This window comes from Chenopodium quinoa, unplaced genomic scaffold (genome assembly GCF_001683475.1).
Source record: "Chenopodium quinoa cultivar QQ74 unplaced genomic scaffold, ASM168347v1, whole genome shotgun sequence".
Taxonomy (NCBI): Eukaryota; Viridiplantae; Streptophyta; class Magnoliopsida; order Caryophyllales; family Amaranthaceae; genus Chenopodium; species Chenopodium quinoa.
This window is the reverse complement of record NW_018745068.1, coordinates 906,417-934,388: the sequence shown is the minus strand read 5'-3', so window position 1 is coordinate 934,388 and position 27,972 is coordinate 906,417. Positions and strand designations below refer to the sequence as shown.

The window sequence follows — 27,972 nt, the reverse complement described above, 5'->3', positions numbered from 1 at the left end:
CAATCTTCACTATAGAATTATAGAAAGCAATGGAGTCGAACAAAGAACCCAATACTAAATTACTTAACAAAAACGATGCATTAAAAGCTCAAAAAGCGACATTGAAGCTCGAATTTCTGCCCTAGTGGTCATCTTGAGTGATCATGGGATTAACATTGATTTTCTTTCCAAATTTTCATACAAATTTATTCCCATTGCCATTGTTTCAAAACTAATTATTAAATGAGCCATAAGGGTTCTAAACTCAGATTTCGGAGGCACGGTGCTGTGAACATCACATGGCTAAATAAGAATTAAGATGTTCATTGTTACCTAAAAGATTTAAAGCTACTGCTTGTTTTTAAAGGATACATGTCTAAGCTACAGATGTAAGTTATTTTGTAACAACTAAAATAACCCCTTAATGCTACACAATATCCATCAGAGTTCATACAGTACGGTGCCAAAAGGTGTATAGCCTAGAAGTGAACAAGAGCCTAATAATGTACAGGCGCACGGGAGAAATATCAAAACATCCACTCCCCTCCAAAAGTTTCAGCATAGAGCTACTGCCGCTGCACAGGTGGTGTTGATGGTTGACTGCTTGACCCATAGAGACCAATGCCAGGGGGCCGGTAGAATCCTCCACTTGCATTCTGCTGCTGAGACAGTTGTTGAAGAGGCTGGAGTGGCTGTGAGCTTTGTGGGGCTGGTGGCCGGGCAAGGCCCATGGCAACATGGGATGGCAAAGGAGGAGGTGGTGGTAGACTGTTGCTACCAAACCCATAAGGCATCATATTTAACATCATACCAGCAGACTGAGTATACTGATTCAGAACTGGATTAGCAGGTAGCAGAGCTGGGGGAGGTGGTGGTGGGGGAGGTGGGCCCAATGAAGCCTGCATGCTGGACTGGGAGGTTGGATTGCTCGATACCGGTTGCTGGACAGGGGTAAAATAGGGTGAGCTACCTGAATCAAGGTTTGCAGCATCCGCTCCTGATGATGGCTGTTCCAATTTCTGACGTTTTTCAGGAGAGAACATCGACAAGTTAGCAGGAAACCCCACCTTTCTCAAGCTATCATTCATTGAAGCAGCTTCTTCTGCCACAAGGGAAGAAAGGACTGAGGTAAGCATCTGTGCTGAAGATGTGGAGGCAGCAAGCTTAGCAGCAACAGCTGCAGCTGCAGCCTTTTTACTCTCTTCATCAGTTGCTGCAAGTGCAGCAAAAGCAGTTGTGTGTTGAGTGGGAGTTTGAGGGACTTGATGAACAGGAATCTGGTTACTGCCAATTGGTTGACTTGAAGGGATCTGAAGACTGCTTGTTGGCTGCAAAGCAGAGTTATTAAGCTCTCCTGTCATCTGCGGATCAGTCAACACACGAACTGGTGCAGCTGATACACCATGATCATGTGATAATACCTTTGGTCTCAGAATTCCCACTTCATTGATTCGACTACGACCAATCTGCAACTCCAAGAATATAACCAACTTAGCCAAACTAATATTTGAAAGAAAGTAAGCAATAATCCTAGACAAAATGCATAAAAATCACATGTAAAAAAAAAAAAAAAAAAAAAAAAGTAGAACAAACTTTAATTTTTGAAGAAAAAAAAATCTATTGCCTTTCTAAAGACAGCTAATTGCATGATCTGCATCTTACATATACGAGAGCTATAACAGGGCCTATATTCCAAATCCTGCAGTACTGGGAATAAAAGTCCACACGCAATGACCCTACAGCATCAAGGAGCACAAGGTTCCCAACTTCCTTCCTATAACACAAATACACAATCTAAACGTTCAGATGTACAAATAGTTCCCAAACTGCATAAAGTCTGCCATCTAACAGAAATTTGAGGGTAGACCTGGTTATTGGACAGGGCTACCAAATGGCAAAAGGTTTAGGCCAGGGCTTTGGCACTTTAATTTCAATGGACATGGCTTTTATAGGATCTTATTTTATAAAGATTTTATAGGGTCTTAATTTGAGTTCAATAAAAAAAGGGCTACACAATGCCCATTATCATAGCTATCTCTCTCCTCTTCGACTTTGTACCGAGTTGCGATCCTCAAACACGCCACCACTGCTGCTATTTTGGCCGCTGAAGGAAATCCCGCCATTGCCAATATCCGGATTTCAGGTCTCCTCATTGTAAGTCAACTCACCTGATTGTGTCATAATAATAGACATCCCCGCTGGAGTGTCCACCAAGTGGAGGTTTAAGAATTTACTAGCTTCACTAGCATCACCGAGGTATGTAGAGATTAGCCAGTTTGGTTGGTGTTGGAGTTGCTATTGTGGCTGTTCTCGTTAATGGTTGTGGTGTTGGTGGTGCGACGACATGTTTCGCTGTTGTACGGACGCCCTTTTTTTGAATTTCAAAAAAGGTAAATTAAATGTAAATAAAAATGAAGGGAAAAATTATACTCTGTATGTTTATATACTTGTATAGTTGTATACGATAAAAACCATAGTAATCGACTAATCATAGTATAAGGTGAAGGAGGACGGAGTTTTAGACTTTTAGAGAGAGGAGAGAGAAAATTGGTTGCAAAATGGTTTAAGCCTTCTAATAACCCGCTATACTTTTGCACATGGCCCTGACGTGACGTGACCTGACCCGCTAGCTACATGCCCTGCTAATGACCTGCAATGACCTACCCCACTAGAGAAAATTTGGGGCTTATAATAACGAAGTCAAGTAATACCGTTGATCTTTCTAATATAACCAGCTTTCTTGGAATGCTAGGTTGTTCATAGAAAATTGTATTGAGAGATAGAGAGGAATTACCAATTAATCATTATGGTGTGTAACGTGTAACCGTATACATGATTAAAGAAACCAAATTTTTGGGACTTGAATTCAAAATGAGGCTTAAAAAAAAGGTGGGGGACAAAAATTAAAGAGAGAAAAGGAAAAGGTTGAACTAAAGACGGGAAATGAAGATGAAGTGTGTGGGAAATGAAGTACAATTGGTTTGAATTGTTGTGAGTATTCTGAAAAACAAAAATATTAGTTTAATGAAAGAGTGAAGAGAAAAAAATGTAATAAAAATCAAAAATGTAAAAAGACATGTGGCACATGGGATTGGAATAGAAGATAGGGAAGTGTGATAGGATGAGGACAAATGTCTTTCCCGATTTGAGTTTTTAAATACTAAGTATAGCTTTTATTTTATTTTACTTCAACAAAAGCTCATCATCCAATCACCCTTTTGAGACGAAGTCTCAAAATGTCTCCTTTAGCATACATAAGCAGAGGGAAGTTCTAACAAAATAGTTGGTGATATGCAAGACAGAAACATCAAGCTCTTCTCAAGTAGATTACCACATCAAGTATATGCAGCTGTTATACTCTTGGCCTCTCATAGATGTCTTAGTCTTTTATTGGCCTCACATAGATGGAGAAAGGATTTATTAAGGTGGAAAAGCAAGGACTTGATAATGGGGAGAGAATAATTAATAAAGAGAGATGGGAGATTTTTCAGAGTCCAATAGCAACAAATTATTGGATGCAAATGTTGATGGGATCGATCAGGTAGGTCATATAGACATTTGTCAGCACTTTGAAACATCTAAATAATTGATCAGTTTGATCACATTGTAGTAGGTTAACAAGGCACTTGAAGCAGCTAGCTAATTACAAGGAACTCAAGCAAAAAAATTTAAACACGAACCAGGAACAAGGGAAATACTCAAAGAAGCTCTTAATACAATTAAACTACAAGGCCCTCCGTAAACGCATGGAATTAGTGAAATATAAAGCACCAAAATGTAATTATGCAAAACTCACGGCACCAAAGGGCAAAATTTCCTAGATCAAATGATAATAACAACAAAGGGTACTACTAAAACTAAGCTAGAGACACAATTGACTATAAGGCAACCCAGTGAGAAGTACTATGGTTTTAGAGAAAATGGCTAGAGTGTAATACATGCAAGGATTTATACATAAGCTGACCTATTTATGGGACAAAAGTCGTCAGATGAATTTTTAATAACTACAAAGATTTTTTATTTTTATTTTCTTTGGTCGGACTTGAATGGCTATAGCTATACTACATAGATCTTTAAGGCTTAAATTCTCTTTAAAAAAATTTTGTCAAATAACCTACTATAAATTTTTTTTTTTTGACAACCTACTATAAAATTGAAATTTATAAAAGGAAATAACAATAATGCACTAATAGTTATAGAAAACAAATTAGTTGAAAAATGGACTAAAACATATATATTATAAAAAAAAAAAATAAAAATGTACCAATACTTCATTCCTTCGTAGAATAGAAAAAAGGGAAAATGATGCCCAAACCCAACCACCCCAACATAAGAGTTGTCCATTATATGTTCGATGTACTATGCAAATGATACATTCTTCTACAAATAGTATTTGGTCATTTATCTTTGGAGCACCCTCATACATGTATTATGGCCGTAAAACCACTATGGTTTGTGGCTGTTGCGGCCCCCCAATATCTGAGTCATAGTAAACTCGATATACAATACAATTCGGTCGCAATTCTAAGATACTACCAAGATTTATTACCATGCCCCCCCAAATGAGCAAATGACAAATATAATCCTCTTAAAATTTAAATTTATTGTTTGTGATGTATAACTTAAATATATTCATATACTGTTTTCTTGTCTTTGAATGCTTTTAGACAATCTTCAATGATCCAAGAGGTAAAAATGAGCCAATTGAGAAAGGGCCTTTCAAGATTGCATAGGGAGAAGAATGGTACTTTCCAAGGAAATTTCCATGTCCTCCGATGAAACTTGAATGCAAAGTTTATTTTTAAGAGGGACCGAAAGATGAGAATCAATACTTCTTATAACTATCTTTATTGCTTTATGAAGGTACTCTCTTGATTTTGCCTTACTCTTAAAATAGGGTTTTTACAAATGAGTTTTTAGATTATGAAGTATTTAATCATACTAAATAGGGGTCTTGGGCTTCTAGAGTTGTATTAATTAGTTAATGAGCTATCGTGGTTCATTAATTAATTATTAGGGCTTATTTAGTTTATTGTATTAATTAGTTAACGAGCTATCGTGGTTCATTAATTAATTATTAGGGCTTATATAGTTTACTGTATAAACTAGTTAATGAGCTATCTTGGTTCACTAATTAATTATTAGGGCTTTTTTTAGTTTACTTGCAAGACAAATAGGTTTCATTTGCTTTTCTTACATATTTTTATCATGGGTCAATTATTTTAGTTAGACTGAAATAAAATTTTAGATTTTTTTGAAGAAAACTTTGTTAAGGTTTAAACCAATTTTGAACTAAGGTATTAGGATCATTGCTCCTTAGATAAAATTTAAAAACCATTGCCTTTCTATTTAAAAATCATTGCCTTCTAAGACTGTCCTCTAATTTCCACCATTAAGTTCATATTTAAAAACAAGCATTTAATAATGTTACATATGTATATGTTATTTTCAATAAATAATAAAGGTTCTTCATAGTTCAAGTTTTTCTCTCCTCAAAATAAAGATTCCCAAACAAAATTAATAAAAAGAGGAGGGGGTAGTACATATGAAGTTATCTTTAATTCCTAAGCAACTTTCCTTTTTTACTTAATCTACGTTTATGATTTTGGCAAGTATGTAAACCCTAATCTATATACAATAAAACAATTAATTCCCATCTTATAAAAAACTATTATATCCGCTTATTTAGAAAAATATTGCATCCGTTTGTTTTCTCCAAGTCTTAAGCATGAGGGTTCTACGTTACAACAGAAAAGACTTATCTCCAACAATAATACCCATATTAAGAACTAAATTAAAAGCTTTATCATATGAGTTGTTCATATGATAACAATATGCCCTTATTTACTCCACTCGGTTATCAAATTTGCTATAATTACATTAAACATTATAATTCTTATGGTAATCATTACAAAAAAGTTGATAATTCTTCCATCTATATACATCAAATCCAAATCCTATTACCCTAAGAGTGCGTTTGGGAACTCAACTTTCATTTGAAATAATGGAATTCAATTATAGAATCGTAATTGAGTAATTTCAAATTCACTTTGTGTTTTTGGATCAAAAAGTTATAAATTCCACAATTGCGAAATCTTATGGCACTATTAGTTGAAGTTTCAATTAAAGTAAGGCCATTGGTTCCCAATTTATATGGGCATGAAGAGAGATAATAAATAAAAGAGATGATTCAAGAGTCATGACCACAATAAGAAAATGGGTATGCATTGGTATCTTGCCACTTGGTAGAAAGATGAGGTTTTTTTCTTTTTTTTTTTTTTTAAATTTTTCTTTGTTGACAACTTTATAAGAGACAAGACCCTGTCCACTTCACCTTATTTTTGCTGAACTAAAATTTTTTTACCTAGTGAATTGAAATTATTTTTGGTGAACTGAAATTATTTTTACTTATTCTCTATTATATTTATTCTTTAAAATTACTGAACTGAAATTATTTTTACGGAATTGAAATTATTTTTACTGATTATTATTTCTATAGGTGAAGTGAACAAGCCCAAGTAAGAGAGAAAAACTATGTCCATATAACTAATGGGAGATCATGGTCATAAGTGGGTATAGAGTTCGCCATAGATGAGATGGAAGAGAGTAAATTGGCAACCATTAGCTTTGCTCTTAAAAGGAAGAGGAAAGAAAATGAATTATAGATAGAAGAGAGAAAGAGGGAGTAGTGAGGAATGGTGCAACTTTAAAATAATCCTTAGCCTACAACTACAGTAAAAAAAATGATAAATCAAGCATGGTAGTTTCCTCCTTTTAAACTTGAAGCTCCATATTTCACCCATCAGTTTATAAATCCATAACCACCATCGATAAACAAATAAAATTTTGTTTCGTATAGCTATAGAGGTTGGTATCCTAGCCACAGATAAAAGAAAGAGAAAAATAAGAGTGGAAAGTAAGGAGATAAGGTGTGCTTCGCAAACCTAAAGAATGTATTAAAGTGTCATGTGTTTGAATGAAATCTAATTACAAATTTTTTTGTTTGCCAAACACTTCATTTGATCCAATTTTAGAATTTTAAATGATATCCTCATCCAAAAATACCATAAGATAATTAAATTTCATCTTGCATCAAAATCTAAACATGCAGTGCCCCTGTAAGCAAACTAGAATTTTAAATGAAATCTAAACATGCAGTGCCACTGTAAGCAGTTTATCATCAGACAATTCACTTTTCTTCTCGTCCTTGTTTTGGAGTTTATTTATAAGGTAATAAAACATTATCTTTTGGAATTTTATGATGTATTATATGATACCCATATATGTAAACATTAACTTTTATGATGTTTCATTAGCCTCTTGATATTTTGTGCTTAGGGTACTAATTGGTTTTATTTGAATATTGTAGATTTTGTTTGCATTGTTTAATTGTGCGACTATTCTAAGGTAATTACTATTGTTACTATAAAAAAAATAATCAACGAGGTTTTAGCAGTACTCTTATTATTTAGGATGAGAATAAAATATATTTGGGAGTAGTATTTTTGGGCATGTAGAAAGCAAAGTCAAAGGATTTATAGACATAGTTATAATCCCCCTTTCATAGCTTGTCTGGTTATAAATCATTATATTATTGAAAAAGTAGATGTGAAAATGGATATAGTATTATTTTATGAAAAATGTAGATGTGATAAACGATAGTATGAATCTTTATATTATGTGTGATTGAGTGGCTTTAACTTTTTACAATGGAAATAGAGATGTACTTCCATTGTTCTATATAATGCAATGTTACAGATTCCATACTTGCTGATGAAAATTTATTTTCTTAATATCTTTAATTATATTTTTCCAAACATATAAATAAATAAAAAAAGACAGACAAAACAGCGTGTGTAAACAGTATAAAATACCAAACATGAGATAAAAAAAAAAAAAAAAAAAAAAAAAAAAAAAAAAACGAGGATTAAATAATGATGGAAGCTTTCCAAAGTACAAGTGTAAAAATTAATTTGGAATATATGAAAAAAAGGAAAGCGTAAAATTAAAGGGATTGTTGTATTATTTACCCATTTAGGGACCACAGAAACATTGTTTATCATCCACCAATAATGGACATTTATATAGATTATAAGAAAAGACTGAAACATTATATTGTACAAAGAATAACATATTACGCCCTCTGTTCCTATTTTTTTTGCTCCATTTAACTTTTAATGGTATCAAAGACCCGCGTCTCAAAGCGTATATATTTCTATTTCAATGCGGGTAAAAATATAAAAACTTAATAATATTTAAATGTATACAATGAGACGAATCCAACAAGATCCCACATGACTATTAAATCTCTTATAGATTAATGACAATAAATGATCAAAGTTTTGAAAGTTTGACCCATTAATTTGCAAAGGGGCAAAAAATAAGGGATGGAGGGAGTATATTATACCTTGGAAAAAAAAAAATTCAACTCATATAATGCAATCGAAATAAGCACACACGCTATATTTAGGCACACTTTACAACACATCATCACAGGTAAGATAGGAAACAAGTCATCTGAATCAGGTTTGGTTCATGTTATTAAGTTAGGGTATGATGATGAGTAGTTAAAGGTCCATTGTGTAATGGTTCACAGTAGAAGATACTTTAATAATTAAATCAGTTTGAGGGTAAGAGTTGAGTTATCCGATCTCAGATTAGTTCGGGTTGGGTCTATGTCAGATCATTTAAGATTGGATCAGTTTTGTATGTCTAATGAGCAAGCAATACTATGTCAGCACAGGAGGTCTATAGACAGTTATAGTCACTGAAATTTGGTCAATCGGGACAAGAATCCTTCAACAACAATTAACTCTGTTAAGAAGGCCAGAAAAAAAATTATACAGGTGAAGTTTTAAGTTGCCATTATTGTTGTAATGGATTCCAACTCTAAGGGTGGGTACATGAAAAAGGTTATATAGTCTCACATGGTCCACTGCCACCATTAAAGAGTTTTGATAGGTTGAGCAAAAAAGATGTGACAGACAAATGTATCATAAATTCATACTCATGAAGAGAACCTTTAGCAATTAACAGTCATGGGAGATATAACAGAAGTGCCCTCAGAAGGGAAGAAGAACTTTACCTGTAATTGACGCCGTAGAGTCTGCAGCTGCAATTCCTGAAAGATTACAACTATTAGGAAGGGGTATCATAGAACCATAAACTACACAAACAACAAATAAATGCAGGAAACCCTGGAATCCTTTCAACTACCCTTAGTGCAAAGGTTTTGGTAGCCGGTATTCCTATGAAATTTACTTTCAATTCATTTATGCTCTCCAACTCCTACCCAATCAAAAAACTCTCCTGCTTTTAATTGTATCTCAAATTCTAAGGTCACTATTGAAGTAAATACCTTTTCTAGGACACTGATGATGACAAGAATCATGACCAATTCTAGACTTAGGTAGCCAGAAAGCAAGACTGTCCCTTTATGATAAGACTGTCACACACATAAAACATATGAATATTCCTACTTCTACCTCTTGCTATTAGTCTCTTATATTTAACAAAGTCAACAAAAAAATTGATATCAGAGGTAAGTGATAACATACTTGTTCCTGAACTGCCTCTTTAAGCAGCGAAACTAGAGTTACCCGGATGGCTTCTAAACCTTCAAGTTGTCCGACACATTGCTTAAGGGCGTGTTCCTGCTCCTCCATCTCATCTGTTATACCAGTCCCTGGTTGAATTCCTGATCCAAAAGAAAAGAAGAATTGTCAATGCATATGATATTTCATTGGCACAATTCCAATATTGGGGATTTCAAACTTCAATAAGAAGCATTGGATGTATATATTCACCCTACCCCGCCACCATTCCCCTACCTACCAGCAATAAAAAACACTCCAAGAGGGAAGGGAAAGAGACAGGAAGAATAACAACAATTTACACAAGCAAAAAAAAATCTTAAAATCCTACCCATTGTTGAAGTTATTTTATACTTCATCCCCTTTTAATTGCTACAAAGGAAGGATGCACAATTTTTAAGAGCAATGAGATTATTAAAAAAAAAAAAATAAATAAATAAATAAATAAATAAAAAACAGAAGAAGAAGAAGAAAAAGTACCATGCAAGGAGAGTTAAAGAGAACTACTAGCCAAATTAAACAATCTTGCAATTAATTTGCAGATCCTTAAATGGAAAGTGTTACAATTTAACAGAGAGTGGAGGAAGTACAATTTTCAGGGGGTAAGAGGGAGGTAGAAAGACAAGAAGTGACTAGTTAAATGAGTCTTAACGATGATTCACGCTTTCATCAATGTTAGGATCAATTAATCCTAAAAATTTACTCCCTCTATCCGAAATTGGTTTTTTTGCTACTTCCTCCGTTAAATATTATTTGTAACAAAAGGGGGGAGCACGGATACAAGGCTAAATTTCTTAAGGATGATTAATGAAAAGTAAGGGTAATTAAGTAGTAAGAGGAGAAAGAGTATATAACCCACCGTCACCACCAAGACCCGTCAACAACCACCCATACCGCCTTCACCACCACTCACTAACCCAACCCATCACTTCGAACTACTCACCCACACCACCCAATTGGTTCGAACCCAGACCCACGAAACCCACGCCACCCCCACAAACACCCAAGAAACCCACGCCACCCACACAAACCAACCACGAGACGCATGAACCACCCGACCCACTAGACACACGAACCACCCGACCCAACGAAAACACACGAGTGCCTATCTCAGGATTCGAAAAAATTAAAACGGTGGTCTTCTTCTTCAATTCATGAGAATAGGGTTGAAGGAGGAGAGAGAAAGATAATGGGGAAATGAAGGTAAAGAAATTTGATGATGAAGGAGGAGAAAGAAAGATAATGGGAAAGACGAAGAAGATGAATGTGGAGAAATTTGATGATTTTTTAAAGATTAGATGAGTTTAATAAGATTAGATTAGTTTTTAATTCATTATGCTTTCAGCATGTAATTAAAGTTATAAAGTTACAAGTAAAGGTGATTTTGTGATTCCATTACAAAAAATGGAAAGATTTGGAAATATTGCAAATAATGTTTAGTGTTTATTTTTAGTAAATGTTGCAAATAATATTTAACTAGTTTAGAACCCATGCTATGCACAGTTTTACAGTACAATAAAATTTCATTATTCGTTTATTAAAAAATTTACAAAACGGAATCATTGTAGGTTTAAAAAAACATAAAAAAAAAATAATAAAAAAAAAAGTATAATAAGCATTGTGATATTTTATAGTACAAGTAATGGGAGATGGAAGGTGAAATAAGAATATTTTAGTATTTGTAATATGAAAGCTTACCCTTATTCTCAAATAAAAAGTACTCACTATTCATGTTATTTTTGTTGATAACAAAAAAATAAAATACACTTAGATAGTAATATCCTACGTAGTTTTTTTTTTTTTTTTTTGAAACAAATATCCTATGTAGTATTTTATAGTATTACATAACATTTTTTATACTTTACCACTATATTTTCTAATTTTATTTAAATTATTATTGGTGTGCATCATTTCCTTCCCTAAATATATATATAAGGCCATAACTTACCAAAAAAAAAACGGTAACAAATTTTCTAGCTGGAAATTTTTTAATGAAGTAATGACATGTGTACTTTAGGGATAATTACGGGGATTACTTTAGTATATAAGTATAGATGGAGTATTTTCTTTTTCATCTAAACCAAAATCCAAACTAGTTTTTACACTTGTATTATGAGGACCCCATTATTAAAACATCTTTGTTTCCAAAACCACAAAGTTAGGGTCCCACTAACTTTTGCATTGAATAAAGAAAACCCATTATCTTATATCACATCTAATTTTTCAATACAATAATACCCATTATCTCATTTAACATCTACTTTACCAAATCCTTTCATTAATAGGAAAACATGAAAATTTTCGAATGACAATGAGGAATTTTGTGATTGTGCAAAAAGAAGAAATCAAGAATATCGATCTACCTTTCCAAGTATCAAGCAAATCACCATTTATAGACTAAGGTCATGTTTAGTTCATCTTATTACAGGAGCTCATTACTTATTTCGAGAGAAAAAAGAAAAAGTTCAAATCAAATAAAAAAACATAAATTCATAACACACTTAATCGTTTTATGTGTGGACTTTCATTGTTATATATATTTAATTTCGTAATGAAAAAAATTATAAAAACTACACATTACTCCCTCTGTATTTTATTACTTGCTCCATTTGCACTTTTTGCACTATTCATTTGCTCTCCTTTAACTAATATTTGGGATTTATACATAAGTAAAAATATAATCTTATGGATACTTGTTAAAGTCGTCTCAATGAATAAATTATTAATTTTCAATTATTATAATTTATACTTATTGATGATTAAAGTTAATACTAATCAAAGATTTACAATGGCATATGTGCCAAAGAGAAATGGTGCAGGTAATAAAATACGAAGGGAATAATAAAATACACATTATTACGAATCTAAAGACCCCTTTGATACTTTTTTCTTCATAGATTAGCATAGATATAAGATCAAAGTATAGTCAAATCAGCAAAAAATATTAAGATCAGATAAAAATAAGGTGAACTATGCAGGCCTAAGACTTCCACATACATAATAAGACAAAAAAAACAGAGAATTAGCCAAGACCAATCCCAACTATGCATACTTACTCTAATCTTTTGATAAACTAGAAATAGAACAAACTCATGTGTCTTCTCAAAATGGTCTTATTACCCTCATCAACATATCTAGTGCCATGTGGCATATTCTCATTGGTTTGCCTAATTATTTTTCTTTTTAGTGTTTTTTTTTTTGTTTTGGAATTTCCTCCTTTCCCTTCTCCCACCTTTATCCCTTTCTCTCTCTAAATTGTCTTTTTCTTTTGACCGAAAAGCCAAGGATTTCTACCTGCATAATCTCATGATCTTTATTAGTCATCTTCCTAACATTACATTATTCCCATATATGCTCTTCGAAAACTAAAATAATCTAGCAAACTCCATTCTTGAATCTAATACTTCCTCCATTAACTATTATTTGCAACAAAGGGGGACAACGCAGACTCGTAGGAAAAAGTTTTTAAGCATGATTATTGAAACATAAGGGCATGTACTTTTTTTTTTTGGGGGGGGGGGGGAAAGAACATAAGCGCATGTACTTGAGTATTAATCCAACTAGAAAAAAAACCACCAAAACCACCGAAACCCAGAACCACTGCCAAACCACAAAACTCAGAACCAATGAAAACTAACCACGAACCCAAAACCACCGACGAATCATCGAAACCCTTCCACGAACAACCAAAAACATCCCCACGAACCACCAAAATCACCGACAAAACACCAAATCCCACTAACCACCAGTCACGAACCACCCCAATAACCAAACCCACCCACTAACCACCCCCACGAACATGCGAACCCACCCACAAACCAACCCCACGAACCTGCAAAACCACCAAATTCACCCACGAATCATGCAAACCACCCACGAACAACCATATCTAGAACCTACTTAAAGGATGGTCTGGAATTTGATTATGAAAGATGAAGAAGATGAAATGAAAGATGAGGAGAGAGAAAGATAATGGGGAGAAGAAATTGAGAGATAATCTGATTATTTGGGTGGGAAGGTTTAGATAATTAATTCATATTAGGGTTATTATGATTTGTAATTATGTGTAGTATTATGTACTAATGATTTTTAAATGAGGGTATTTTAGTCATTTTGACAAGGAAAAAGTTACTACAATAGGAAAGAAATAAGTTTGTTGCAATTAATAGTTAGCTTCCTTTTTTTGGTAAATGTTGCAAATAATAGTTAACGGAGGAACTAGATTAAAATTTTTAGGTTACATTGTAAACTTTGCTAAAGTTTTCTCAAACCTTTATGTTTTTTTTACTCTAAACGTTTTAACCACCTCTTTAAAACTTTCTTGTATTTCATTTTTTTGTTCTCTTAGAAAATTCCCTTCATTTTTCTTAAATGCTCTTTCTTTTCCCCACTTTACTCACCTTTTTGCAAACACCTTCAATTGACTATCTTGCTATGTCCCTTTTTATATCGTACAGTTCCTTATGATAATTCATGTTAGCCGACCCCAAATCATATTGCGACTAACCGACTAAGGCTTTGTTGTTGTTTATATATATATATATATATATATATATATATATATATATATAGAGAGAGAGAGAGAGAGAGAGAGAGAGGAAGACTTCTTAATTGTTTAAGTTAAGAAAAAAAAAATTAATTCTATGTTACCAGGACTCGCCGTGTCAGGTATGGGGATCAAAGGGTCTGGTGTGACAATTCCAAAATAATCAAGACACGAGCAAAGTATAAAAAAGCTCAAGGTGCATTGAAGCGAGAGGGGTTCTGCAGCGCCTAGGTGCGCCTCTTTGAAGTGAGGCGCACTGTATGGCCAGTTAAAAAAAAGTGGCTGAAGTTTGGTTCAGGTGCGCCTCAGCTGCGACTCAGGTGCGCCTGACCAAAATCGCTTCGCCTAGACCATATTAAGTGCATACCCCGCATTGCCTTGCCTCAGCGCCTAGGCGCGCTTTTTAATACACTGGACACGAGGACTTTGTCTGAGATCTGGAGTCAGATACAAGGCCACACATTTATATTGTAACATATAAAAAATATAAGGCAGGAGGAGTGCAAGGAAAAAAAAAAGGTAAAACAATAGAAGACAAAATGGGGATGGGTGCTAAAAAGGGGAGAAAAAAAAGGCGCTGCCAAAGGGACAATTTCATGGTGGAGATGGTTATATTTAAAGATTCAGATTTAAGTATTAGCTAGCTGGCAAGCAAGATGCATAGTGTATTTCTCCCTTCTTTTTTTTTTTTTTTTTTGTAATTATTAAAAACTTCCTACCCCAAGATAATAGGAAATAGTAAATGCTCCTTAGGCCGGTGAATTCACCGGTGGACTCACATAACTCAGGCGAGCAAAATCCCAATCTTTCTGAGCTTTGTAAATGTCTTATATAACCCAATTGCAATCTAGGCTTTATGGTTTGGTCCCTATATACAATTTGGATTAAATTCACTTCTCCCTCTTACTTCTGTGTTGTTTATTCCAAGTGCACACTGCTGGGTCTGACACGAATTTCACACATATCCACACCATGTCATGTTATCACAGATATGGCGTGAAAACTGGCAAGTCCCTGTAACATAGCTTTACTTATTAAGGATCTAAAATTCTTCTAAAGGGTTAGTTACGGCTAAAATTGGATATTAATAACAATTTTAACAATTAACAGTTAATTAGAGCATAATGACATTAGAGAGAAAAGGAGAGGTGGTTTACATAGTTGTATGTAGCAAATTGCAGATGGGAAAGGGCTTGAGATGGGATAACAGAATGGGAAATGGGCCAATCTTAAACACAAACTTCCATCATAAAATGAAGTCATTTATAGCAGAAATTCACAGCAAGGTATTAAGCACCGTTAAATTTTTTACTAGAGAAAACTCGATAGCAAAATACAATCATATAAGATCTGGTGATGAAGGTGCTGACAATTGGGATATGGTTATGAACTTATGAATATTATGATAGGGATGGGGTTAATTTGGTGACTGAGGAAGTGACATGATGGGGTGGTGCTTTAGTCAAATGGCAGGGAGGTGGTGAGTATTGGGGTGCCAAGAGGGAAAAGAAAGTAGTGTGAACTGTGAAGAGAAAATGAGTTTGAATCACAAAAGTTTACCACCAAGAACCTGAACTCTTACTCACCTTATTTCAAATATATTTTACTTAATCTCGTTAGAATTAGACTTAGTTTTTAAAGGCACGAGGTGCAAAAGTCCTTGGAGCCTAGGTGCAAGGCGGAAGAGGCGTGCACCACTTGTAAGGCGCACTTTACTTACATTAAAAGAGTAATTAATGTCAATAAAATAAGTCTAAAAAAAGGCCATGTGATCAATGACTAGGTTCTTCAAATGGGGCTTCTCCCTCTCTCCTAATATTGAAATAAATCTAATCATTGCAAAGACAAGTGTTAATTAAAAAAGATTATGTTAAACATTAGCTATTAAGGCCTTACAAAATAAGACGCAAACAGCCTAGAAAAAGTGTATAGGGACGTCCCTTCAGTAGGCCTTTGCGCCTTAGCTTGGCGCCAGCACTCCCGCCTGATTGTGCCTTGCACCTAAGGGCGCCTAAGGTGAGCTTTTAAAAATTAAGAAATTAGACCAATCTTATTTTTGTTTACTCTTTTATATATATCTTAGGTTGCATAATAATAATAATTATGAAAATATTAAAAATACACATTAAGCCGACTCTATCAAAATTATCTAATATAGTGTTTTCTTATACATTTGAGAACAAGTCCTAAACAATCAATTTCAGAAAATTAAACAAACTAATAAATCATCAAAAATCAATATTAACTAATACATTCTTTAGGAGAGTAGTGGTGAGCACAATTAAATGAGAAGCAAAAAATAATAATATATAAAAAATTAAAAAATTAAAAAATCGTAGCCCTAGAGCACAATCCTGAATCTGTGACAAAAAGGTACATTAGTCCCAAAATCTAATATAAAAGTGGACTAATTATATTATAGAGGAAAATTTTAGAAGTGGACTTAGATGTCTAGCACCGTAGATGAGATAGTCACCATGCCTAACTCATGGCAATGATTTGCTTTAAAGGTCCTACTTTCATCAAAGAAATATTAGGTGTTTGCTCAATAATCACTCATGAAAAAGATTATGAATAGAACTTTCATATTCAAGTAGACCTCCGAAAGATGAGTAGAGAATGAAATATTAATTTAACCTAGTTCAGCATTAACCCTTCGGCAAGAAAATTCTGAAACTTGCATAGCCCATACATTTGGAGCCAAAGCAACACATATCAGTCTAAACAAAGCTCTTTTCATTCAAGAATCTTTTTCCCAATACCATAGAAGACCAGTAACTTTTTTTGTGCCTATGCCACAAGGACCTTTTGCACCTTGGTTTTCCCAAATTACGGCTTGACTTTAGATTTTCATGCAATCAACTATAGCTTTCACAAAGCTTGAGATCTATATCAGTGTTACCTGATTCACTCAACCTCCAAGCAAAGCCATTATGGAACAACAATACTGGATCATCAACGTACACCACTTCTCTAAGGTATAGTTAGATATGTTGACTAGCAAATTACAATATTGCACATGTGACAAGTACTGGAACAAACCTAATTCTAGTTATACAGATCTACGTTCACGGATGGCGAATGAAATGCTAACCCGTTATTTCTGCATTCTCATTGAAGCCATTTATGATTCAATGGGTATTATTAATTCCTAGTATTAAAATCAGTATAAAGCCAATAACAGGGTTCTGAAACTATGTGAACATACGTTTGGACAAAATTCTGGATATAGATGCGAATCTACTCCAAAAATTTGATTTGCCAAAAGGTTGTAATGTAGTTTAGAGTTGTCAAAGTTACAACTTAGGAAGTCCATGGACTGTACGAGGAGGCAGATGGATTGTGAAAAGAGTGTCCAACAACCGTAGCTAGGATTAGAGAACAATGGCTGCAAATGAACTGAAGAATATGCTATAAGACAGGCTTATTCTATGCCACACATGTTGTGGAAAGAGCTAACCAAAACAGGGATCTTTAGACTATGAAAAGGAAAGATGAGCCAATCATTCACCATGATACTAGTACCTAAAATAACAATCTTGAAAATTACCCAGCCCACATAACATGATAGAAGTGATAGTACAACCCGAGTCATTGAATGGAGAATGGAAATAAAATGTTCCAACTTCCAAATGGAAAGTTGTAAAGCATCTCTTATCTGCCATCTAGTAGGAAGATAGACAATAAGGTCTAAAACAAGAATGGTACATGACATACCTTGACTTGTGGTAGCTTCTATTTCCTTCAGAATTCTTTCTACAGAATTAACAGTTGCATTACAATTGACCAGCATAGATTCTTCATTTGAACATTCATCATGGAGACAATGAAATGCTGAAACAATTTTTTCCGGAAATCCTCCAACAGCCAATTTCTGAAATATGATAAATAAGCAGAGATTTTGAGCTAAGGTAAACCAAAATATACATAGCCAGGAAAAACCAGTTGAAACAAAAAAAAAAAAAAAAAAAAAAAAAAAAAAAAAAAAAAAAAACTGACAATTCTCAACGACTGAGCATCCTTCTTCACAATTTTTATGGGATTGGGGCTCTTTCCATTGCTGACAGCTTGTGGAGCTGGATCTTTTATCTGGTTAGCTGCCAGTTCTTCTTTAAGACTCTGAACACGAGATCCAAAAACCTTTCTGTCTTCCCAAATGTCAACCTACAAGATAGTCAAAGAGGTGCATGCCCCATTTAAGATCAAAATACCATAAGGTTGTGCTTGAATAGTCAAAGAGGTGCATGCCCCATTTAAGGTCAAAATACCATAAGGTTCTGCTTGAATCGCTGGATTTCATTTCAACGGTTCAATCCAATGAATTCAAATCTTTGAATTGCATTATTGAAATTTAGTTACAAACTATGTGTTATGAAGATACTATAATTGCAAATTCTACTGTATACTCAACTTAATAAATAAATTCATAGTCGATTCAAACTTCTCTCAAAAAAAAATTCTAATTGATCCTGGATACTATTTCATTTAGTAAAATAAGAAATAAAATCTGTTTAAAAAGCCAAAAAAAGCTTTAAAGTTTAATTTAAAATCAAAAATATATAGGCAAACAAAATCCTTATAGATTTTATTTCTATACACATTTTATACGGTATTTGCCTGGATATCAACCACAGTTTGAGCAATATTTATTAAGTTATAAACAGTGAACTGACTTCCTCCAGTTGATACTTCATGATGAATCCATGGCTTACAAATTGATTGTCCTAGACTTCTTAAGGGCCATGGCCTACTCCAGTCTTAGTGCTCTCAAAAACAAATCCGAATTTAACAAAATCACCACTAGACCTATATAAATTGAGCTTCGACTGGATTAATGATGAATACAACAATGTGGAGCCAGTTGAAGAAAAGATTAGCTTGAGTTTCGTCGAAGTTAGCATGATAGTTTGAGGTGCTGAAAACTTTGGTTGGTGTTGGAGATAAAGGAAACAAAGGAAGTTCAACAATACCAAGTTGATTGGTGTTCTTGGTTGGTTTTAGTGCCACCAAGGATTAAAAGAAGTGAGCAGCTTACTTTAATATATGGACGGGATCAGATATAAGGTTGATGGAAAGACAGAAGATATGACAAGTGGATCAGCTTTTGAAACTAACATGTCTATGTTGAATTTCAAATTTTTCTTTTGACCCTAGGTTAGACGTCTAGGTAGTTTCTCCACACACACCAAAAGCACCAAAGCCTCACTTGTCTTGTCTACCAACAACAGAATTAGTCAACTTGATTTCTTTTCACTTCATTCTTTATCCTATCTTTTCTAACGAGGTAACAGATCCAACAAAGCATCCTCCTTTTAACACCAGTAGCTTGAAATCTAGCATCTGCTTGATTGGCTAACATTTAGTGTCATACAGAAAAGATGGATTGACAACCATATACATTATAAATTTCCTAGAATTTAAGGGGTAAGTTCTTATTGCACAAGACTATAAAATGTTGTCACAGAAGAATCCAAAACGACTCCTTTCATCCATCAGCTTTATTTAATGTACACCATCTCCCTCCATCTCACTATTGTCTATGAATAAGTGGTTCAAATTTGCTCACCAAAATTTCAATTATTTATCCTATTAGCCCACAACAAAAATAAATTGAGTATCAGAGTCGTCAACAAGTGGTGCAGAGACGGAAAAAAAAAAAAAAAAAAAAAAAAAAAAAAAAAAAAAAAAAAACCCTCATCAGTTTGATTTATAAATCACCAAATACTAAACTTTAGAGTAGCCAACAACTACCTCATAACTTTTTTACAAACAATAAACTAGAGAATATGTATGTAAAGTTTACACATTCTATATGTCAAAGGAAAACAAAGAGAAAGCATTGTTTAGGACACTCAAATTACTCAATAGTCTAATCTAAGAAAATGGCAATCCATATTTTGATTTTTTTTATAAGTGACGAATAAAGTCATCTCATACGCAATTAAGTCACCACAAATCTTACCATACACTTTTCATACACAAGAGCTACTTTAGAACAAATAGACTAGATATAGAACACTTGAATGCATTCGTTTTATCCCATAATTACAAAAAGGTAGGCAGGTGGAAATTTGCCTGCTTTGAATTGAAAAAAAAAAAAAAAAAAAGAAAGAAGCAATCCAAAAATGGGATATATTCACCTTCTAAGAAGCTGTATAAGGCTTCTTGTTAATTTGATACCTACCATGACTCCACGAGTTATTGGAAATTCAGTACTACAGAGTTTATGGATGAAACTTCACGACTTTAATCATTTATCATTAAGTGACATAAGAAAGAGTTCAGAACTTAAAGATAGAAAGTTATTAGACAATGTAACCTAACAGAAGACGTTCTATTGGGTCCAGAAAGCAAGTCAAATTGCTATTACATGTAAATGAAATTAATAGATACAGAGCTTTATGATTAGATACAGAGCTTAAAGAAAGAAAGAAATCAATCCGCGGGGAAAAGAGGGGGGGAGGGGAGGAGGGATGCACCATGTGAGGAGGGATGCACCATGTTGAATGAAAAAAAAAAAAAAAGTAATATTGCTTATACATGAGAACAAAATTGAAAAAATAACACAAAATACTTCGCCTATGTTAGCTATGTGCAAGTTTGAGTAGAAAATGACAAATGTATAGCATTGATGTCAAAATTAGTACTAACCAGTCTGTTTGCTGCTTTCTTTCCACTTTCATCACCATTGTCATATACATGCTTAAGTGCAGCTGGAAGAACTTTCCAGAACTCGTTCACAAATTCGTTGCCCTTTCTCCGGCTATTTTGCAATATATCATTTGCAAGAAAAAGAAAAGAAACACATTTTTCCTTTTGAGAAGAGTTGAACATTTTCTCCCATGTTTCAACAATTTGCCTTGCTTTCTTCCGGTTGGAAATACACCAACGAGACAATGCTGATCTCATGTTAAAGAAAACAGGATGCCATATAGATAGTCACAGCAACAAGAATAGCATAACTTGCAGAATTTGTATAAATTCATAGAGAAATTCAGAAACTTCTATAAATTATTTGTAAAAATAGAATCCATAAAGTAATATTTTATAAATAAAAAATAAATAAACCTAATTGCTTTTACAGCACCCAATTTGAAATGTACTAGTAAGTCATACAGTATTCCAGCTTTGAGTTTGGAAGGCATATGCTTGTTCTTTAAACAAACAATGCTAATGGGTTTAGAAATAAAGTATCTGAATTACTTGAAGTCAGTATGGAGTTTCAAGTTAAGAAGAACATGGTAAAACAGTTATAAAATACTTCTTTTCAGTAATTAAACTCCCATAGATAGAATGGTCCCTTAGAAGAGAAAATCAGGAACAGTAAAACACAAAAGATCAAGCTGAGAATAGGCCAGCGAAGACAGCAAGTCAACTAGCCACAGCTCCAAAAAACAAACTTTATAATGCAACTTTTTGTTCAACAAGGAAGAAACAGCGAAAAAATAATGAAGCTAACTTCTTTACACAGACAAATAAAACTTAGCTAAATAACGTCCAGCCCTTCTATGTTTTCCTGGATAATCCTATTTCATAGAGTCAAGTCTAGGGGAAACCATGAAGGAAACCACAGTAGAGCTGAGTTCCTAAACACCAAATTTTGCATAAATGAAACCAACACACATTTGCAAGCCTTATTCCAAACTAGTAAAGCAATCCCTAGATCTCTATTTGCCTTGAACCAAAAAAATTACTCATGGTTGGTTTCAGTCCATCTTGCAATTTAAGTGAAGGGAAAAAAAGAAAGATCACCTTTTGAAAACTATATGATTTGAGTAAAAGCAAAAGTTTTCCTTGGCCATTTGTTCATCGTTGCCAGAAAATAGTAGTAAAAACGTTCCAATATTTCTGTACACAAAATAAAAACAAGTAAAAACCATTTGAAGCAATAAAAACAAGCCTTTCACAGACTAATTCTTCACTTTTCTCTCAACTGAAATTTATGATCTTGAAATCCTTCTTTGTTTGCTATGTTTAGTCAATTCTTCAACTGCAGCATTGTTATTGATCAGTTATTATCACATAATACATGCAGTTGCAATTTCATTTGCACTACTAAGAAAAGAACAGTATATAAAGTCCTTGGCATTACAACAGAAGCCACTTATATTTTCAGACGACAATTTTATTAGTGGGGTAAAGTGAGAAGTACAACAAAAGAAGATGTAGTCCTTAAAACTAAAAAAAATACTTTTTTTTAAAATAAAAAGGCTACATAACCTAATAAATAAAACCTTTCTCGACTATTTGTCCTTAAATTAAAAATCCAGCATCAAATTTTCAAGCTCCCTATTCCAACTTTTTTCCCTATAATGAGATCTAAGACATGGGTCTTGAATCTTCATCAATCGCAAGCAATTTTTTCAATAAAGTACAAATCCTTCCACCTGCCAAACGATACTTGTGAGCTCACTTTTGGCCATGTTCCTTGTTTCCTAGATTATTTACCAATTTTGATGTACTCTTTGAATCTAATATAGGCACATTAATAACCAAAATAACAAGAACCACACGATAAAGCAAGTGGGTCTGTCAAAAGAAAACAAGCTCTGAAAGGTGTACAAAACAACTCTAATGAAACCATGTCTTTAGGCCTATTGCAACACTATAATTGATCAAGTTAACAAAAAATTGCTCTTGAAAGCCAGTTGATGTTTGATAATTAACTATTGTATAAAGAAATGAGCAGCATGTTTAACAGAGATGGTAGCAAATAGACATGGAACTAACTAGGCAGAAAGGAAAATGTGCAGCAGTCAAGTTTTCTGGAAAATATAAAAAGTATACTAACTAAGCTATCACTGGAAGCACAAACAGTATTGCAAGTATTATCAGGTAATTATCAAAGCAGAATTTTGGAAAATGTTGCAACAACTCAAGATTTCATGGAAATATGAAGAGAGGTTTTCAAGTTCTTTCTAAAGTAACAAAATTACAAGTTAAAATGAGAGGAAAGTAGTTATTCTCGATAGATCACAATTAGAAGAAAGTAATGTGCTGATGGAGAAGACAGGAGGTACACAGACTAGTACAACAGCATCAACAACAGCAAAACCTTAATCCCAAAATGATTTGGGGTGGGCTAACATGAACCGTCATTCAAAATTGTCCGCGGATTGTGAAACAGGTTAAGTATAAGTTAACAAAGTAAAAGGGAAAGCAAAAATGTGGGCATATGGAGCAAAAAAACGAGGATGACTTGGAAACTCAAAACAGAAGGATATAAATAAATTTTTTTCAAGTTTTACAAAAAGAGGAGAAAAACAAATGTGGAGAAAAAAAGGGGGGATGAAAATAATAGTAATAAGTAAGAAAAGTGAAAAAAATAATAATAATAATAATACAAGTAAAAATGATAAAATGTTAAGAGAACAAATGAAAAAGTTAAGAGGAAAAAATGAGCGAAAAATAATAAGACATGTGTAAGGAAGAAAAACTTGCAAAACACAAAGATTAACGTAAAAAGATTGAAAATGAATTTGAGAGAATATATACGTATAAAAGTCATGGCATATCCTTGACACTTATTCTTTTATTTATCTCCCTCCACTCCACTCTATCCAACATCATGTGTTCCTAAATTCCCAATAAGCTCAATATTACTTTTAATCTCCCTTATCCAGATTTTCTTAGGCTCTTAACCTCAATAGATCTCTATCTTACATGACCAAAACATCTTAAGCGATTCTCGCTCATCTTATACTTATTAAGCGCAACCCCGACTATGCTCCTAATTACCTCATTCCATAACCAAATAACCAATTGATATGAGTATGACCATAGTCACCATACATCCAACACAACATAAATATGACAATATCTCACAGTTGAAGGTTTAATTGTCTTACCCTAAAGTTTTCCCTTAACCTACAGAGGCATGTTAGGATAACATATAAACTACAAAAACTATGTAGCACTCTTTCACTTCAGCCATCTTGCTTTGTTTCAATGAGCAACATCTTCATCAAATTCCCTGTCTTTTTCGGATATTAGATTAGCCGAAGAAATCAACACCTTGAAAGATCACCTTGCCTTCTTGCTTCTAACTTTATTTAAATTACACTCCAAAAGTCCGAATACTCTATCTTACTTCTACTCTAGCTAAGATTCCAAAGAATGTCTCCACAATGGGTCTTAATAACACCTTTATTAATCCCCACTTGAAATAATCTAGCATTTAGAGAAGAAAATCTCCTACAAGGCTATGTGTATGGTCAATAAAGCATCACAAGACTCATAATCATTAGTCTACACCTTAAATTTGGATGAGAATTAGTTTATTTACTTTTGATAAAGCACAAAATTTGGCAGCAAGAATACAAGAATAGATGACGAGTTGTCCTCAAACAGTAAAAAACAGATTGCATATTAGCTAGTTGTGTTACTAAGGGCTAGTTATGTTCACCTTATTTTCACGTATTTCAGAGTTAAGCATAAATAAGTACAATTCATTCAGATAAGTTCAGTTAAGGAAAAGTTTTGATAAGGGTTAACCAAGTTCAAATCACAGCTAAAATATGTTTTAATAAGTTCAGATCAGATATGTTCTAATAAGTGAAAATTAGGTGAATAGAACACACCTTAAAAGCCCCTGCTGACTTTGATACACAAAGAAGCTAAAAAGTACAATGCTATGATTGCTATCCCATAACAAATCAATTGACCAATTTATGAGATGATTGCATTTTGTATTAATGCACCACAAGATCACCTTAAAAGCATTACACCAATATATAATTTTTACCTTTTCCCTTCCAAGCCCACAAAGTGAACTTGTAGCAGAAGTTGTAGCAAATGCAAAACAGTAAAGGATAAGGAAAATTTACTTGTCTTCTCACAATGACAAAAGGGATGAGAGCAAGATTAACTAATGGCAAGATGCACATAGTTGATGAAATAGCTATCTTTGGTCTTCTCCTTTGGACCATAACAGTAGTAGTTCTGCACAACCCCAAGGTCCACGCAAAAACTCATATAGTCTCATCTTTGTAGAATTCTAGCCTTCCAAATGTATTGTGAATTGGGAAAAGGAGCTCCTCATTGGCAAAGATGAACAAACCAAAAATGACTTCCAAGAGTAAGTGCCCTTTGGATCCCCCATCGACCTCCTAGATACCTCTACTTTCAATAATAATGGTAGTAGAACCTCAAAAAACAAGGTGAGTTCACTGATTTCTCTATCATGAATATACCCTGGTTGTATTCCACTCTTCTCTTCACATTAGCAGTCTCATAAAAGAACATTAACTTGTGATCACCTCAACACAACATTGAAGCCTTCTACCGTACGCACAATAACACTCATCAAAATTAACAAAACTAAATTTCATTTCCAATTTCACAGCATCAAGAATTTCTTATTCCACAATGGATGATATAGATTTTCGATCAAGATGAAGCTTTTTGATATGCTCTTTAGACTGAAATGATCTGCTTCAATTAAGCCAAAAATAAGGCAAACTCCAAATCATGCTTCACTGTTATTGAAGATTAGGCTCTAAAGTTCCTTTCCAACTCTTAACATTAATCAAAAGAAAGTACTTGCATTTAAAACAAGCAAAAAAGGTACTCCTAGAACATAATGGAACTAGAACTAATAATTACATACCCCTGAGCATGCAAACTACTTGAATATCAGTTAATTCCACACATTTGACTTTAGCTGAATACCCAAGTACTCTTCTAGCACTGTGTAAGATAACTACCTTCTTAAAGCAACTTGGATTTTGGAAGTGTGAATAGACGTTAACACCCTAGGTAAATGAGCCTAAAATAATAGCTAAACAAAGCCAACTCTACTGAACAACTTATGTTGGAAACAATATCCAAACATATTATATGAGCTAGTTCAATCTGCAGCACTAAGCTCCCTATTTTCCAATATACATATCCACCATAAACCCTTAATCTAACCCTAAACAACCCACTTCCAAATGCTAATCTCCTAAACTACACATTCAAAAAGGCTAATCATATTACCAACAGTTCTCAGCTTCCTCAAACACTAAGCTGCCAGCTAGAATAAGTTTGGCACATTTTTATATAACAGTAGAAGAGAACACCCTAATGGTATAATGGAGTAGTAGAATCATTTACTGACGGAAAAAATTAAAAAGAATAGCTTCTGAGCAAATGAGAAGCTGCAAGTTCAAAGACTGAAACCAGGTGGTCATAAGTATAACTTGACACATAATGCAGAATATTCTCTCTTATCAGCTTAAGTAATTCTCCTATCTCTCCTACATATCTGTTTTAAAGTTAAAAAAAGGAACACAAATATATGGGAATGCTCTAAAGACAGTAATGTTCAGTGTAGATCTCAAAAAAGAGAAAAAGGGTATAATAATCCCTCTTTCATCCCACCAATCTATTGTCCAATTGGTGAACCTCAATAACTAGATCTCAAATAGCATATCACCTACAAATAACCTCTAAAGATAACCTAAGCTAAGTGATTGAAAGACTGTAAATACCAAAAAAACCAATAAGAAAGTCCCTTCATTTATTGCTTGTTAGCACTCGGGAACGTGTAACTCATTTGAAGTTTTGAACTAGCAATAGAAATCATCTTATCCACCCTCCAGACACTAAAAAAACTGTCACCAAAAGATTCGAATCTTTGTTAAAGCCTATCAACATGTTTTGAGATATACAACGATTATTTCGAAATAAAAATTAAATCTGCAAGACTACAACCTCAAAGTCCACTCTACACTTTTAGTAATTTGAAAAAGCAACAGAGCTAAATAGCAACCCAAAAGCCTTAGACAGCCAAAACTCAACTCCACTAAAAAGCGTAGACATGGAAAATTAGTCACATCAACAGTTATCCTGAAACAAATGTCTTGGCAAAGTTCAAGAATAATTTTATGTCAACGAACACGTCTCGGACCGAATTAACTAACCTAAAACCCTTCAGAACCCTTGCAAAGTTCAAGTACAAAAAAAACACCAAAATTAACAGAAACACCAGAATATCAACAAAATTGAGACACAAATAAAATAATAACTCAGACAAATCTAAACTATATAATTAATTTGCATAAAATAAAATAAATAAAAGGGAATTTTGCAAAAGGATACATTCAATACTTTGTTGAGAATTGTTAAGTTTAGACAACTTCTCAGATAATACCTTACCATCAAACACATCATTACTCATGTTGCCACCTTCACATTAACAAAACAAAACCCCGGCCGCGACACCGAAAATTAAAAACCTTGTTCCAGCTCCGGCCACCAACAACAAAACCCGAGCCGTCGCAACAAAAAAATGTCACGCAACAATTGAAGCAACTAGTAGAAGTTGATTGTCGCAAAAATTGTTCCCTTTTTGGCGTTGTCGAGTAGCACAAAACCCCTAGCACAGCGATTTGGAGAGCAATTTTAGATTCAGCGGATTGTAGAGAAGAGAGGTTTTTGGTGAAGTGAAAGTAGAAAAAGTAATTGAGTTTGAAATTCTAGGTTTTAATTGTGGGAGGTGAAATAAAGATGGATGGATGGATTGTGGTGGTGGTGGTGGTGTTCGTGGGGTTTACAGAAGAGGGAAGAAAGGAAGGTGGTGAAAGGAGAGGATATATAATTACCAAGTATAATAAATAGTTTAAATACCAAGGAAGGTTTTTTCCAAAAAAAAAATGAAAACCAACGAAGGTAGAGTCGAAATAATTTTAATTCTTTTTGTGAATTGCTAAATCGCGTTCAGTATTTATCGGATAACGCCCGTATTTTAACACGACATTACAAACATGCCCTCTTTTAATTTTATCCTAATTTACTCTTACCCTTATAAATTTACCTTATTTTATTTTTACCCCACCAGCCACCGCTAGGGGTGTTCAAAAAAATCCCGAC

General features: G+C 33.8%; 1 protein-coding gene across 1 annotated transcript; it reads right to left on the bottom strand.

Annotated features, from left to right (window-relative positions):
- Positions 1 to 223: 223 nt before the first annotated feature.
- Positions 224 to 27,714, bottom strand: LOC110709459 (regulation of nuclear pre-mRNA domain-containing protein 1B-like). The gene is made up of 7 exons (XM_021887670.1): positions 27,202 to 27,714; positions 20,770 to 21,017; positions 18,118 to 18,282; positions 17,836 to 17,992; positions 9,537 to 9,676; positions 9,065 to 9,100; positions 224 to 1,445 (listed from the first exon to the last, which is right to left on the bottom strand). The coding sequence occupies exons 1-7, from the start codon at positions 27,278 to 27,280 to the stop codon at positions 546 to 548; spliced, it is 1,725 nt and encodes a 574-aa protein (XP_021743362.1). The 5' UTR covers positions 27,281 to 27,714; the 3' UTR covers positions 224 to 545.
- Positions 27,715 to 27,972: the final 258 nt, after the last annotated feature.